The 12,728-nt window shown below is 41.2% G+C and overlaps 1 protein-coding gene across 7 annotated transcripts in view; it reads left to right on the forward strand.

Moving 5' to 3' along the window:
- Positions 1–2,323: 2,323 nt before the first annotated feature.
- CDC14B (cell division cycle 14B) overlaps positions 2,324–12,728 on the forward strand; it is a 105,439-nt gene continuing 95,034 nt past the window's right edge. For 4 of the 7 annotated variants that reach the window (XM_082401203.1, XM_082401207.1, XM_082401205.1 and 1 more), the window contains exon 1: positions 2,326–7,028. In XM_082401203.1, the coding sequence (XP_082257329.1) occupies positions 6,869–7,028 (160 nt within the window). In that variant the 5' untranslated portion in view covers positions 2,326–6,868. Of the gene's footprint in view, positions 7,029–12,728 lie in introns of all 7 variants that reach the window. The other 3 variants (XM_082401198.1, XM_082401202.1, XM_082401200.1) reach the window with 2 other exon arrangements.

The raw sequence follows: 12,728 nt of genomic DNA on the forward strand, positions 1-12,728 counted from the left end.
CCCCACTTGGATAAAAGATAAAGAAACCACATATTTCTCATTCTTGAGGTCAAGGAGACCTCCTTGACTAAACATGCGCAGAAAGGCTCCTGGGGGTCAAGGGGTGGGGGCGGCACCACCACATAATAGGTGGTGTCAACCTCCCCATAGGCTTCTGTACTGGAATCCATGGTAAAAAGATACGCATGCATGTCAGGCAGGGGTCTAGGACAGGTCCCTGTGGAAAAGAAATGAGATAGTTTGCCAAAGGTAAACAAAGACCTGGAAGAACTGCTCTATATAAGTGATGTGAATCACCTCTCTGGTGCACTCCTCCTCATTAGGGAGGACTCCCACACCCCTTCTCTCAGGGTGTCTATATCTGCCTTGCTTCTGTCTAAAACAAACTGTTTCTCTGTGTGCTCTCCTACTTGTTGTGCTGTGTCGCTAATAATAAACTTTGTACCTGTTTTTACAGTTTTTGCCTCCTTGAGAAATTCATTTTTCAACAGGGGCAAGAGCCAGGGCAACTTTGTTTCTAGCCTCTAGCCCCTGGTGGGCTGGTGGCTAGGATTCCTGGTTTTCACCCAGGCTACCCAGGTTCAATTCCTGGGCAGGGAACTAAGATCTCGCTTCAAGCCACTGCTCACTGTTATCTCCTCAAGATCAAAGGTGCTGGTGGATTCGATTGCTGGTAATGACTCTCTTCCTGGTTTGCAGACAGCCACCTTCTAGATGTGTCCTCACTTTCCTCCTCTTCTTATAAGGGTGCTAATCACCACATGAGGGCCACACCCTCTTGACCTCATCTAAACGTAATTACCTCCCAAAGGCCCCATCTCCTAACACCATCACACTGGGGGTTAGGATTTCAAAAGATGAATTTTGAGGAGACACAATTCAGTCCATACCACCAGAATAAGACCATTCTCCTACATAACCATATTATTATCATACCCCAAACATACAACAATATTTTCCTAATATCATCTAGTGCCCAATCCATATACAGATGTCTCCAGTTGTCCTAAACATGTCATTTACAGCTGGAGAGTATATGCATTGCATTTGGTTGTTATGCTTCTTAAGGCTCTTTTCATTTACCACAGATCCCGTCACTCAATAGACTCCAGTTTTTTTCCCCCAACATTTGCTTGTTGAAGAAACAGTTTGTAGAAAGTCCCACATTCAGGATTTGTTAGATTGTTTCCTTATAAGTCATTTAACTTGTTCCTCTACCCTCTATATTTCCTGTAAACTGAAATTACATCTCAAAACTTGATTAGATTCAGGGTAAACATTTTTGGCTCTAATACTTTATTGGTGATGCTGTGTTCATCAAGAGGCACATCATCTCTTTTTGGCTCAGTCTTAGAGAGGCAACATTTAACATTTGGTTTAAAGTGGTGATAGTATTATAAAAATATTTTTGGAAAAGAAAAACTGTAAGGAGGAACTAATCCCATTGGATACCAAACCATACTATAAAGCTACAGTAATCTAAATAGTGTGCATAGACACAGAAATAGACAAAAAAGATCAATAAAAAAGAACAGAGATTAGAATCAGGCCACAGTATATATGAAAACTATACATACAAAAGGGTAGCCTTTCAAATCACTGGAGAAAAGATGGACTATATCATAAAAAATGTTGGGGAAAAAAATAGATGCCTCCTTTATCCTACATCCTCCAAATAAAATCCAGGTGGATTAAAGACCTAAATATAATAACATCTCTAAAAAAATAGAAGAAAATAAAGAATACTTTTAAAATATTGGGATGGGACAAACAAGATACAACATCTAGAAGCCTTAAAAAGATTGGTAAAATTGATTTGACATTAAAACACAAAACTTTTGTAGCAACATGAAGAGAGTAATATGACAAAGAATAGACAGGTAATATCAACTAAGATTGAAGGGATGATATCCATAATATATAAATATTCCCACCAATCTAAAAGAAAGTGAAAACAAATAGAGAAACAAGCAAAGGACATAAATAAGAAATTCTTAGAAAACATACTGTGAACATCTAATAAGCACTTTATAATATGCTTAGCTTCACTAGCGATCAGGGAAATGCAATGAAAATAACCGATATCATTTTTATTCTCAAACTTAAAAATATTAATTATATCCAGTGATTCAGGGTGCGGGTGTGGGGAAACACCCAAAATATTGTTGGTATCTATTAAATTCTAAAAGTGAATACCTTTTGATTCAGCAATTCCATCTCCTGTGGATATACATATGCTAGGATATTCATCGCAGCACTGTTTGTAGCTGCGATGAATAGCACCCCCCCCCAACACAACCTAAGTGTCTATCTATAGGAATATAAATATGGAAAACACACAGGAAAGCCTATGCAGCCATCAGAGTGGATGAAATTGGCCATAAGGACTGACATAATTTTCAAGACGCAGTATTAAGTGAAAAAAATAAGGTCACAGAACAATATGCACAGTATAAACCAATTTATTTTTACAAATCTTTTAAATCTAAATATAGACTGTTAAAGGTGGTTATCTATGAAGGTAGGATTGAGGTGTGAAGGAGAACTTTCATATATATGTATATATATATACATACATATATATATTTCTGCTTTTCATTTAAATTAAAAAAAAATACAACCACATGTTCAAGCATTATTTGGTCGTATGCAATAAAATCAAAGAGAAAGAAAAAGTCCTTACTAAAAAATCGTTGAGGTAAAAAGCCAAGCCACTATCACAAAATAAGACCTAGATTTAAGAAGCTAATAATGAGCATGTATGTTCATTCAGTCTTGGTAGAAGTGTTTAGCCAAGGAGCGCATGATGTGCTGATCTTCATGTATCATTTTCCATTTTTTCCAAATTACTAAATTCTACTCTACTGACATACTGAATATCTGACAGTATGTCAAAAGCATGTCAGCATGTTTTGAAAGGTAATGTGAGAGAAAGAGTTTGGTACTGCTCACTCAGCATCCTAGGCACAGGGCTCTTTGGCTTTGTGGTGAAAGCATCCTCAGTCATACTTGATCACAAGACTCAAAATAACCAGAATTCTCCTCATTCTCTACCCCACCTCCACCCCAGCATTCCATTATTCCATTATTATTACTATTATTATTATTTGGTGGGAAGAAGCATACATGACCAAAAAATCCAAATTACCATCAGGAATATTGTTTTAAAAATCCACAATGTTAGGGTCTGATCTGAGGTCCAAAAAATTAATCAAAATTTACAATATTTACACAACTATAGAGGTTATTCAATTTCAGAAACCTACCTACAAGGAAAGATCCCTTCAAACTCTGTTCTCAACCTGTGATGAATGATGCTGGCCCCAAGAAAGAGCCATGGGTTTTCAAACCAAACTCACAGCAGGAGGTGGGTGGGATGACTTGCCTTGACCTGTCAAATGAGGGATTTCTCACCAATAAAGTAAGAACAATACCATCAAACAGGGCATTTGTGTGAAGCCCTTAGCACTGTGGCCAGCATGTGGCGGTAGCTATATATATATATATATATTCATTTTCTTCCTTTTTTGCAGTTCTAAGAGATTTTCAGTCTCAGGGTCAGAAACATAGGGGATTTCAGATTAACACTGAGATTACCAGAATAGCCAATGAAATAAAACCAACTCTTCTTAAATATGCTAGTGAAGATTTTAGTGTGTTTTCCCATATGCCTGCTACCTAAACCCTCTAGTTTTTATGGAAATTTGACCTTAAACAAATTATCTTCACATAATTAAAGCTGTAATTCACTGATTCTGATATTTATATTATCATTTGAAACTTTAGCATCATATATATATCCACCAGTTTTTACTAATTTTAGGGCAAGATTTAAATTCTTCAGAATATGAGTTATCTAAAATGTATAAGAAAATGTTCCATAATTGTTTTCCTTTCAGGGTCAATTTACCTAGTATAAAGGACTATTTTAGAGAACCCCTGCCTTCCCTTTTTAGCTTTTCACTGTGCTGCCCATGATGTTGAGGAAACAACCAGAAAGACAATCAGAATCCTGTAAAGTGTCTGGATTCTGGCCCTAGGGCTGCCAATGCCATTTAGGTGGGTCCCCATGTCCTGACTGTAAAAGAACAGCCTTGCGCCAAATATTGTCTAAGGTGCTTTCAAGCTCCAAAATTCTATGATCAATGGTCAATCTGAACAACAAATTAGCCAACCAACCAAGCAAACTAAACTACATTTCCTGTGGCCAAATTCTCAGAGCCCAGGAGCCCAGAGATCAGCTTATTGAACAGTGGGAAGAGTCAATTTGTTCAAAAGACGTGCTACACACAAAACAAGTATCAGTAAGAAATAGCACTTTTCTGCCACTATCTAAACACGACCTAAAAATAAAATATAAATAAGGTTTTAAACTTCAATATGTATACTTAGCATAGGGACTACCTATTCTCCAAAATGGAAGATATTTCTGCATAATTTCAAAGTATAATCATATAACTTCTCTCCTAATGATGTTATACTAACAAAACCATAAAATTTTAATGTTTTTAAAATGTGAAAATACTTAACAGTATAGTTATCTGTATTTATAACACCTTTTCTTTTATTTAAATCATATACATTTCATTAGAATTTCTAGCCCAAACATTGTATTTGAAGGTGAGAGAAAACAAACTGATATAGGTGAACTTCTTGGCACTTTAGTCTTAGTCTGACATTTAGATAAGTCACTTTCAAACAAATACAATGTCAAAGTGTACTTGAATTTCTTTAAGGAGCCAAGTGGACAACTCCCAAGTATTATCTATTCAAAACAAGACCTACTCAGTGTTAACTAGATTTATTTTGATCATTTTGCAGTATATACAGATATCAAATCACTATGTCGTACAACTGAAACTAATATAATGTTATATATCAATTATACCTCAACACAACAAAACAAAAACCAAGACCTACTCTTGTAAAATGCCAGATAGTCCGGGAAATGGCAGCCTTTCTACCGCTGAGCCTCTAGGCCAGTGTGAAAGGCCTCCTCTTCTCGGTCAGAACATAGGACCTGGGATGGGTAGGTTTCTGCTTACCTAGACTCATTTGCACAGCACTTCACAGCCTCCCAAGTCTCTTGCTTCTTTGCTGCCCTTACAGACAACACGTAGGTCATTTTTAATTTAAGGCCTTCACTGACTGATTTCCTTATGCGAAACAGGAAGAATGAACATGATTACTAAATTTCTGGTCCAAGTGTCAGATCTCTAGTTCCAGACTGTTCAAATGCCACTGTCATGCAGAGCTCTCTTTCCCCCAACCCCCATTCCTCCTTAATTAGTAGTGCTTAAGGTAAAGGCCTTCAACAATAGAAGTCAAACAGCCTCCCCCCCTCCCCCGAGGTACTCCATCGAAATGTGCATTTCTAAGAGGCTTCCTGGAGGACTGACTCAAATTCATCTTTTTCTTCCAGAGGCTGGCAGTAACTGCGGAACTGCAGGGTAAAACGTTAAAAATACTGGTGAAAAATTAGGAAGAGCTTGCAAGATGTAGGATTTTGGGGTATGAAATCTAAATACTGCCCTCCAGTCTTAACACCATTTTCTTTGCCACCATGGAAATTCATTTAAAAGCCTTCCAAAATGACAGTTTTGGTTAAGTTCTAGAAAGATCAGGCATTATTTTAACTCAGTAGAAAAAAAAAAAAAAAGAAATATGATTATACAGTTTGCAAGATAAAACTTAAAGGATTAAATTCGCCACTTGCTTCAATATTTCAGCAATTGGACCTGTCGATACCTTAGGTAAGAAAAACATAGCAACTGGTGTATAAAACTACTGAGTCAATTCGGGCACAGGATTCCGAGATGAAGAACTTCGAGGTGCAAACCTTTATAGTATATCGTGTTTCCATGGTAGTTTTATTGACTCCTTAAGAAGCCCTTGCTTGGTCTATTTGAATCCTGGGCATAGGTCAGTAAAAAGAGCGTAGCTGATTTAGATAGTTCCTAAGTTCTGACATCAACTCTACCTTAAATCTATATAACAGCAGACAATTTAAGAAGTCCATATTCTTCCAAGCCAGCAGCCACGGCAAGAGTCCCTTTCACTTGGCGCTATTAACAGGGAAAACCAAGAAATACTTAAAAAAATATACAGGCCAAAGAACTGGAGTTAAGTTACTAGGGTGGGGCTGTGTAAAGCTTTGGTGACTCACTAAATGAAGTTGTGAACTGGGGTCTTGGCACTCGGGGAACACAGAAGGAACAGAAAAGTTGGGGGGCTTCCATAGGGTAGCGAGTACACTCTTTGGCAGAATCACTCAGACTTTTCTTTATGGCGTCACCGGCTACCTGCCTGTAGAAAAGCTCCGTCTCCGTGACGTCACGCCTCACTGACCAATGAAAGGCCTCAGTCTGCGGGCCCCGAGGAGGGTTGTGGGCCCTTTTTTGTGAATGAAGCTTCACGGACCAGCCCTCCTGGAGTCCCCGGGAGCCGCGGCCCGCTGTGCTCGGGCGCCTCGGCGGCAGCGTCCGCGTATGCGGTGGGCGCGCACGGTTACTCCGGGCAGCCCCAACCGCCGGCGGCAACACCGTCGCCTCTGCCGCGCCAGCGGGCTGCAGGCACCTGGGGGCGGGCTGGGGGTCGCCGGCAGCGGCAGGAGGCGCTGTAGCGAGGGCTGCGGCGCGGGTCCCGCGGCGGCCGCAGGAGGGAGCGGGACAGCCGCGGTGGGCCAGGCCCCTCCTCCGGCTCCTGCGCGGCCACCTCCCGCCGGGCTCCGCCGGCGCCTGCAGTCGCCGCAGCGCCGCTCCGCGCCCGCAGCTTTCAGCGCCCGCGCGCGGGGCCAGCGGGGGCTTCGGCGGGCTAGCGGGCGCGCGAGGCCATGGTCGTGGTCCCCTGACGGGCCGCGGCCGCCTCCATGAAGCGGAAGAGCGAGCGGCGGCCGAGCTGGGCCGCCGCGCCCCCCTGCTCGCGGCGGTGCTCGTCGTCCTCGCCGGGAGGGAAGAAGAGCCGCAGCTCCACGTCGCAGGAACTGCACCACCTGGACCGGCAGGACGACCTGTACCTGGACATCACCGGTGAGCCGGCGAGCGAGCGCATGGCGGGGCACCCCGGACACGCGGCACCCGGCGCGGGGGTCCTAGCCCACCCACCCGGGGCAGTAGAGGCGCCTCCCGGGGCCAGACTGACACGCCTCCACCCCCACCCCCATAAAAGCCCGAGCCGGCCACACCCCCTTCAGGATCCGGGCCCTGGGAGCGCCCCCCTACCCCGAGTTTTCTTCTGCGATTGTTGCAAGCTGTAACTTTATCCGTTTTGCACCCTCCTACCCCAGCAAGATGGCCCCAGGGGTCACCTTTCTAAATTGCGGGCGTCTGCTCGGCGCCTCGGGATTTTCCTAAATTCGAGTTGATACCGCCTCCCGGGTTGCAAGCTCGGTTGGCCCTTAAGGAGTGTGAACCTCCGAATCACTCCAAAGGATTCCCCGAGCGCGCTGAACACGCCGGCGCGGGAGCTGCAGTATTTATTTGGCGTTTGCCAAGCCTCCGCTGCTCTGTGGGAAATGGAGTCCCTCCCGCCTGGGGCGGCGTTCCCCGGTCCAGCGCGGAAGCCAGATCCTTGCCCTGGTCCTCATTGCACTCACCCCCTCCCCAGCGCGCGTACGAGCACGCCCCAGACCTCCTAGGGATAATTCCCCTGCCTTGCTTCTGGAATGTCACTTTGATGGCATTTGAACCGGTCAGCTTGATCAATGCCCAGAGTTGTCACTTTTGAGAAATCACAGGTAGAAAAGCAGCCGTTTGATAACTGCTTTATTATTAGTGCCTATTCTACAATTCTTGAAGACTTTATAAATCCAATTTGGGAGCCGTTGGGTTTGCCAGGATTGACACTGAAGCGTGTGAGGGCATTAAATGAGATGATGTTTGTGGAAACGCTTTGTCTACAATTTTGAGGAATTTTTCAGTCTGTTTTCTGTGGCGCAGAGTGTGTAAACCTCGGTGTGTTGGATTTTTATAAACTGTTTCCCGCCCATTGATAAACCAGGTAAGCTGGAGTGGTCAGAACATTAATTAAGAAAATGCTCAAACACAGAAATTTAGTAGAAATTATTTTCTAGGTCGATGGACAGTTGTTTTGAAACTAAGGTCCATTTCACAGAAAGTTGAGAGTAAAGCGGAAGGTATCTCGGCGTTGAGTGAATGGACCTTGGCGACGGAGGAGGTAGGCAGGAAGGGTTTCCCGTAAGTACCTGTCTCCGGCTGGCACCTGCCCAGGTCCACCGTAGCGCCTGGCGCTTTAGGAGGTGAAGCCCACTTGCTGAGGCTGAGACTAGGTCCCACCACGTTGTGCGCTCCCGGGTAGATGGCCCCGCAGAGGAGGGCCACGGGTGCAGGACCCACACAGGCCTTATGCCTTGTTATGTATACCTTTTAGAAGGACCTTGTTGAATAGCATTTAATTTGGGGGCAAGTAACACACTTACTTGGTACAGAATTCTTAATTACAAAGGTAAAGAGAAGTATTATATATAGTGAAAAGCTGGTCTCAGCCACCGGGTGTTTTTCCCCAGAGGCAACTTATGTTCCTAGTTTCTTGTGAATCCTTACAGAAATAGACTGCGTGGTTACACGTATACATTCTCTACCGTACGCAAGCACGGCAGCATACAATACGTTGTTTTGCACATTGCTTTCACAGTTTTTCTTAGCAGAAAGATTGTTCTGTATTAGTACATGGTAATAGGTAAAGTATTACCTCATTTGGTTTTAAGTACTGCTTCTGCCAAAATAGATATGGTTTTAAAGTATAAAACCATAAAATGGTGTATGTGGATTTAAATGTATATGTTTTATGACTTGTTTATATATATGTGTATGTTTTATGACTTGTTTAGACAGTTCCCTATTGGAGACACTTGCCTCCAATCAAAAAGGAAGTGTCTGACAGCAAAGTCATTGGGGTAAATCTTCCTTCTTTATGGAGAAAAAGATGCAATGTGGCTGGCTTTCCTGAGGTAGTGATCAATGAATTAATTTCAGAAAACATCACCAAACAGAATATTGAGGAAATAGTTGGTGCACTATATAAAATCATAATACTCTTATTTAGGTGACAAGCCCAGATAATGGAAGGGTCCAATCTCAGTGTAAGATCACTCCAGGGGAGTTAAGGAAATCAACTTCCCCTACGATTTCTCCAGATGTCCCTTAGTGACAGTCTTGTATTTCTGGGAATAATGACACTTAATCAGTTTGATTGGGTGTGATATACAAGACAAAGTAACTTTGGATGCAAGGTGGGGATTTCTTTTTACTGGGCTTGTAGGAAACGCTTGATGCCTCATCCTCAGCAAATGGCAACCTGGTACCATCCTTCCCAACTTGTTTTTCCCTCAGTTATTGTTTTCTAAAAGCATTGCATGCACATTTTTAATATCAAACATTACTAAAGGAGATATATAAATATAGTTAGTCCCCCTCGCCTGGTAATATTTTCTTTCCCTTCAGTTTTCTACTCATATTCAAGTTTCTACAAATTGTGCCATACCAGTAAGAGTGGTCCTCTTTTTAATGGCTGCATGTTGTTGCATTGTATGGCTGAATTGTGATTTATATAATGCTAATAAATAAATGGTTATTTGGGAGTTTTCCAGTCCCTACTGCAAATGGCTGCAGTAGCATCAGTGTACATGTCTACCTACATGTGTGACTGTGTAAACTTGAAGTGAAGAGGCCAGGCCAAAGTATATATAGGTTTATCCATTTGTGAGTGGACTTTTGGGGCAATTATGAATAATGCTGCTATGAACAAGTTTTCACGTACAAGTTTTTGGGTATATACCTTTGGGTATATACCAAGGAGTAGAATTCCTTTGGGTATATACCTAGGAGTAGAACTGCTGGATCACATGGTAACTGCCAGGCTTTTTTCCAAAGCAGCTGTACCACCAGCATTCTCACTAGCAATGTATGGATTATTCCACATCCTCACCAACACTTGTTATAGGATTGTGAAGATTATTTCCCAGTGGGGTTGGTTTGTAAACATTATTACTTCTGCCCACTCTGCCTTTAAATACATTACTTTTTTTTTTTTTTTTAAACTTTGGTCCCTTCACATTTTTATTACAGTCTATTTTATCTATAGGTTGAATTCCCATAGATCCCAGGGTATTTCATGTGTGTACATTTAACATAGGAGGCTTAATTCCTATTTTTGTTCCTCTCTCTTTTATGTGGTCACTATTTATTGTCTATCCTGCCACCCCGATGCACTGGACACTACTCTTACTAGGAGCAGACTGACCCAGGTTTTATTCCTAAGCAGACCCCATCAACCTCTCATTGACCATTCATTCAGTTCTTGCCATATGCAATGACATGGAATTTTACCTGTATTCCTGGTGCAGTACCAGTGCACCATGTGAAAGAAAGGTTATAAATACAGTATAAACTGTATATGTTAATGCTAACTGAGAGATAACTGAGTAAAGATAAGATCCTAACGAGTTATCAGTCAGGAAGCAGGGGGAAGAAGGGAAGCGAGGAGGGCTTTCAGTTGGATTTGGAACTAGGTATCTAGATGAGAGAAATACCAAGGGAAAAAATGTTGGACACAGTCAGGTTTTGTTGTTGTTATTTGTTTGGTTTTGTTTTTTTTTTTGGCCATGCGGCTTGTGGGATCTTAGTTCCCCAACCTGGGCCCTTGGCAATGAAAGAGCAGAGTCCTAACCACTGGACCACCACGAAATTCCCCACAGTCAGGTTTTTGATTTTCCTATGAACCTCCTTGTGGCCAGATGTCTGAATCTTTTTGGTCTCTATACATTCCTGTCCCTTAAATAGGGCCCTCTGTAAATGACATTGCACATTTTCCTTTCCTCTTTATTAATATAGAAAAAAAATTAAAGGCTATAACATTACTGCATAATCTGTGTTTGATAATTTATAGGATTTAATAGTTGGTACAGAAGTTCAATTTATTTTACTTTTTTTTTGTTTTTTAAATTTCTGACTAGTAACAAAAATTGTCAATAACTGCTGGCTTAAAAAATATTCTTGGTGGTTTGTCTTAAATTGAAAAATACTTTTTTTAGTGTCTGCCATTATATTCTACCTTTTAAAGAGTGTCTATATTATAACAGTAAATAATTTTATTGGAGAAGCTCTAATTGAGGTCAGGATTGTTACTTAAAAGCATTGATTAATGGTGTATTGGATACTCATCAAATAAAATTAAACAGATACAGCACTACTCCTCTCCCCTTCTTTTTAGGATTTAAAAAATCACACTAGACATCATTAGACAGAAAATTTATTCATTAATTGAAGTATTTTTTGAATGCTTACTATGTAAAATAGTCATGCGTATTCATTGTTTGCAGTGATAGAAATATATTTTTCTTGATAGAAAAGGAATGCTGTTAACCTGGGGCACTGATTCAGGAGGAAATAAATTAATTTTTCTTCAACAGTTTCATGTAGTAGATTATTGAGTTTCAGTAACTGAAACGCATCAAAGTCTATAGTGTCCATTTTTCTTCTTATGACTTATGTCTATACTTACTCTCTGTGTAATGTGAATTTATTTTCTTGATTTATGTGCTTGCTTAATTCTTCAACATCTTTACTTCTGATGGTATCATGTTAGTCATCTGCTATGAGTCTCATTCCTTAAGGCACCAATAAAAAGGCAAAAACTTAACACAGTTTCAGTGTTGCTGCCACATAAAGAGTGTTTGGGCATAAAGATAAAGGGGAGGTGGAATAACTGGGTTACAGAGATAGTTGTGTTTTTTAAATATTTCTTTATTTATTTGGTTGCACTGGGCTTAGTTGCGGCATGTGGGATCCTCATTGAGGCATGCGGGATCTAGTTCCCTGACCAGGGATTGAACCTGGGCCCCCTGCACTGGGAGTGCGGAGTCTTAACCACTGGAGCACCGGGGAAGTCCCACAGAGATGTATTAATGCCAGGAGTTGACAGCACAAATTAACTGCGCTGTGCCTTAGAATGGGAATGAATTTCTCCAAATTTTGTTGGGGTTGGGGAGAGCTGGAATGAAACCACTTTGTGGATTTTTAGGATGGAAGGAAGGCACTGGCACATACCAATGACATTTCTTGGAAATTTCTGAGATAGTCTCTGGGGAACTCTGAATTGATAGAACTGGTATTTTTTGAAAGAATTTTGAGAAATCACCTAGGAATTTCACAGTTGTCCATTTTTCCCTGTGAAGAAACCAAGACCAGAGATAAGTAATTTTGCAAATTTGTAAAATAAGTTTGCAGATTTGCAAACTGCAAATTAATGCAGTTTCTTTTTGGGAAGGTCATGATTACCTGCCTTTTATTCTTTCTGACATATAAAGCTGCTTCACAGTTATACATAAATGATTTCCTGAACATCTACTAGTTAGTCCTTTGCTACTTTGGCTAGTAGATGATGTCATAGTAGATGCTCCATAAGTAGTATCTATGAAGTTGAATTTAGAGAGATGAATAATTATCTAGTGAATTTGGAAAAATGAGCAAACTAGGTACACAATTCAGGTCTTTCAGAGCTCATGCTGTTTTCCAAGTTGGCCATCATTTACACCCCTGATCTTCCAGATATTTCATTCCTTCAGCAAACATGTAATGAATATCTATTCTGCCAGCCTTTTTTTCCCCCTTTTTCCCCCAAGTGCATAAAATAGGTCACTGCTGGAGAGAGTCCCTGCTCTCATGGAGGTTATGTTCTTTTCTTTATTTGAGAAAATAAAACTTGGAGGG

This window comes from Balaenoptera borealis, assembly GCF_965194805.1.
Source record: "Balaenoptera borealis genome assembly, chromosome: 8".
Taxonomy (NCBI): Eukaryota; Metazoa; Chordata; class Mammalia; order Artiodactyla; family Balaenopteridae; genus Balaenoptera; species Balaenoptera borealis.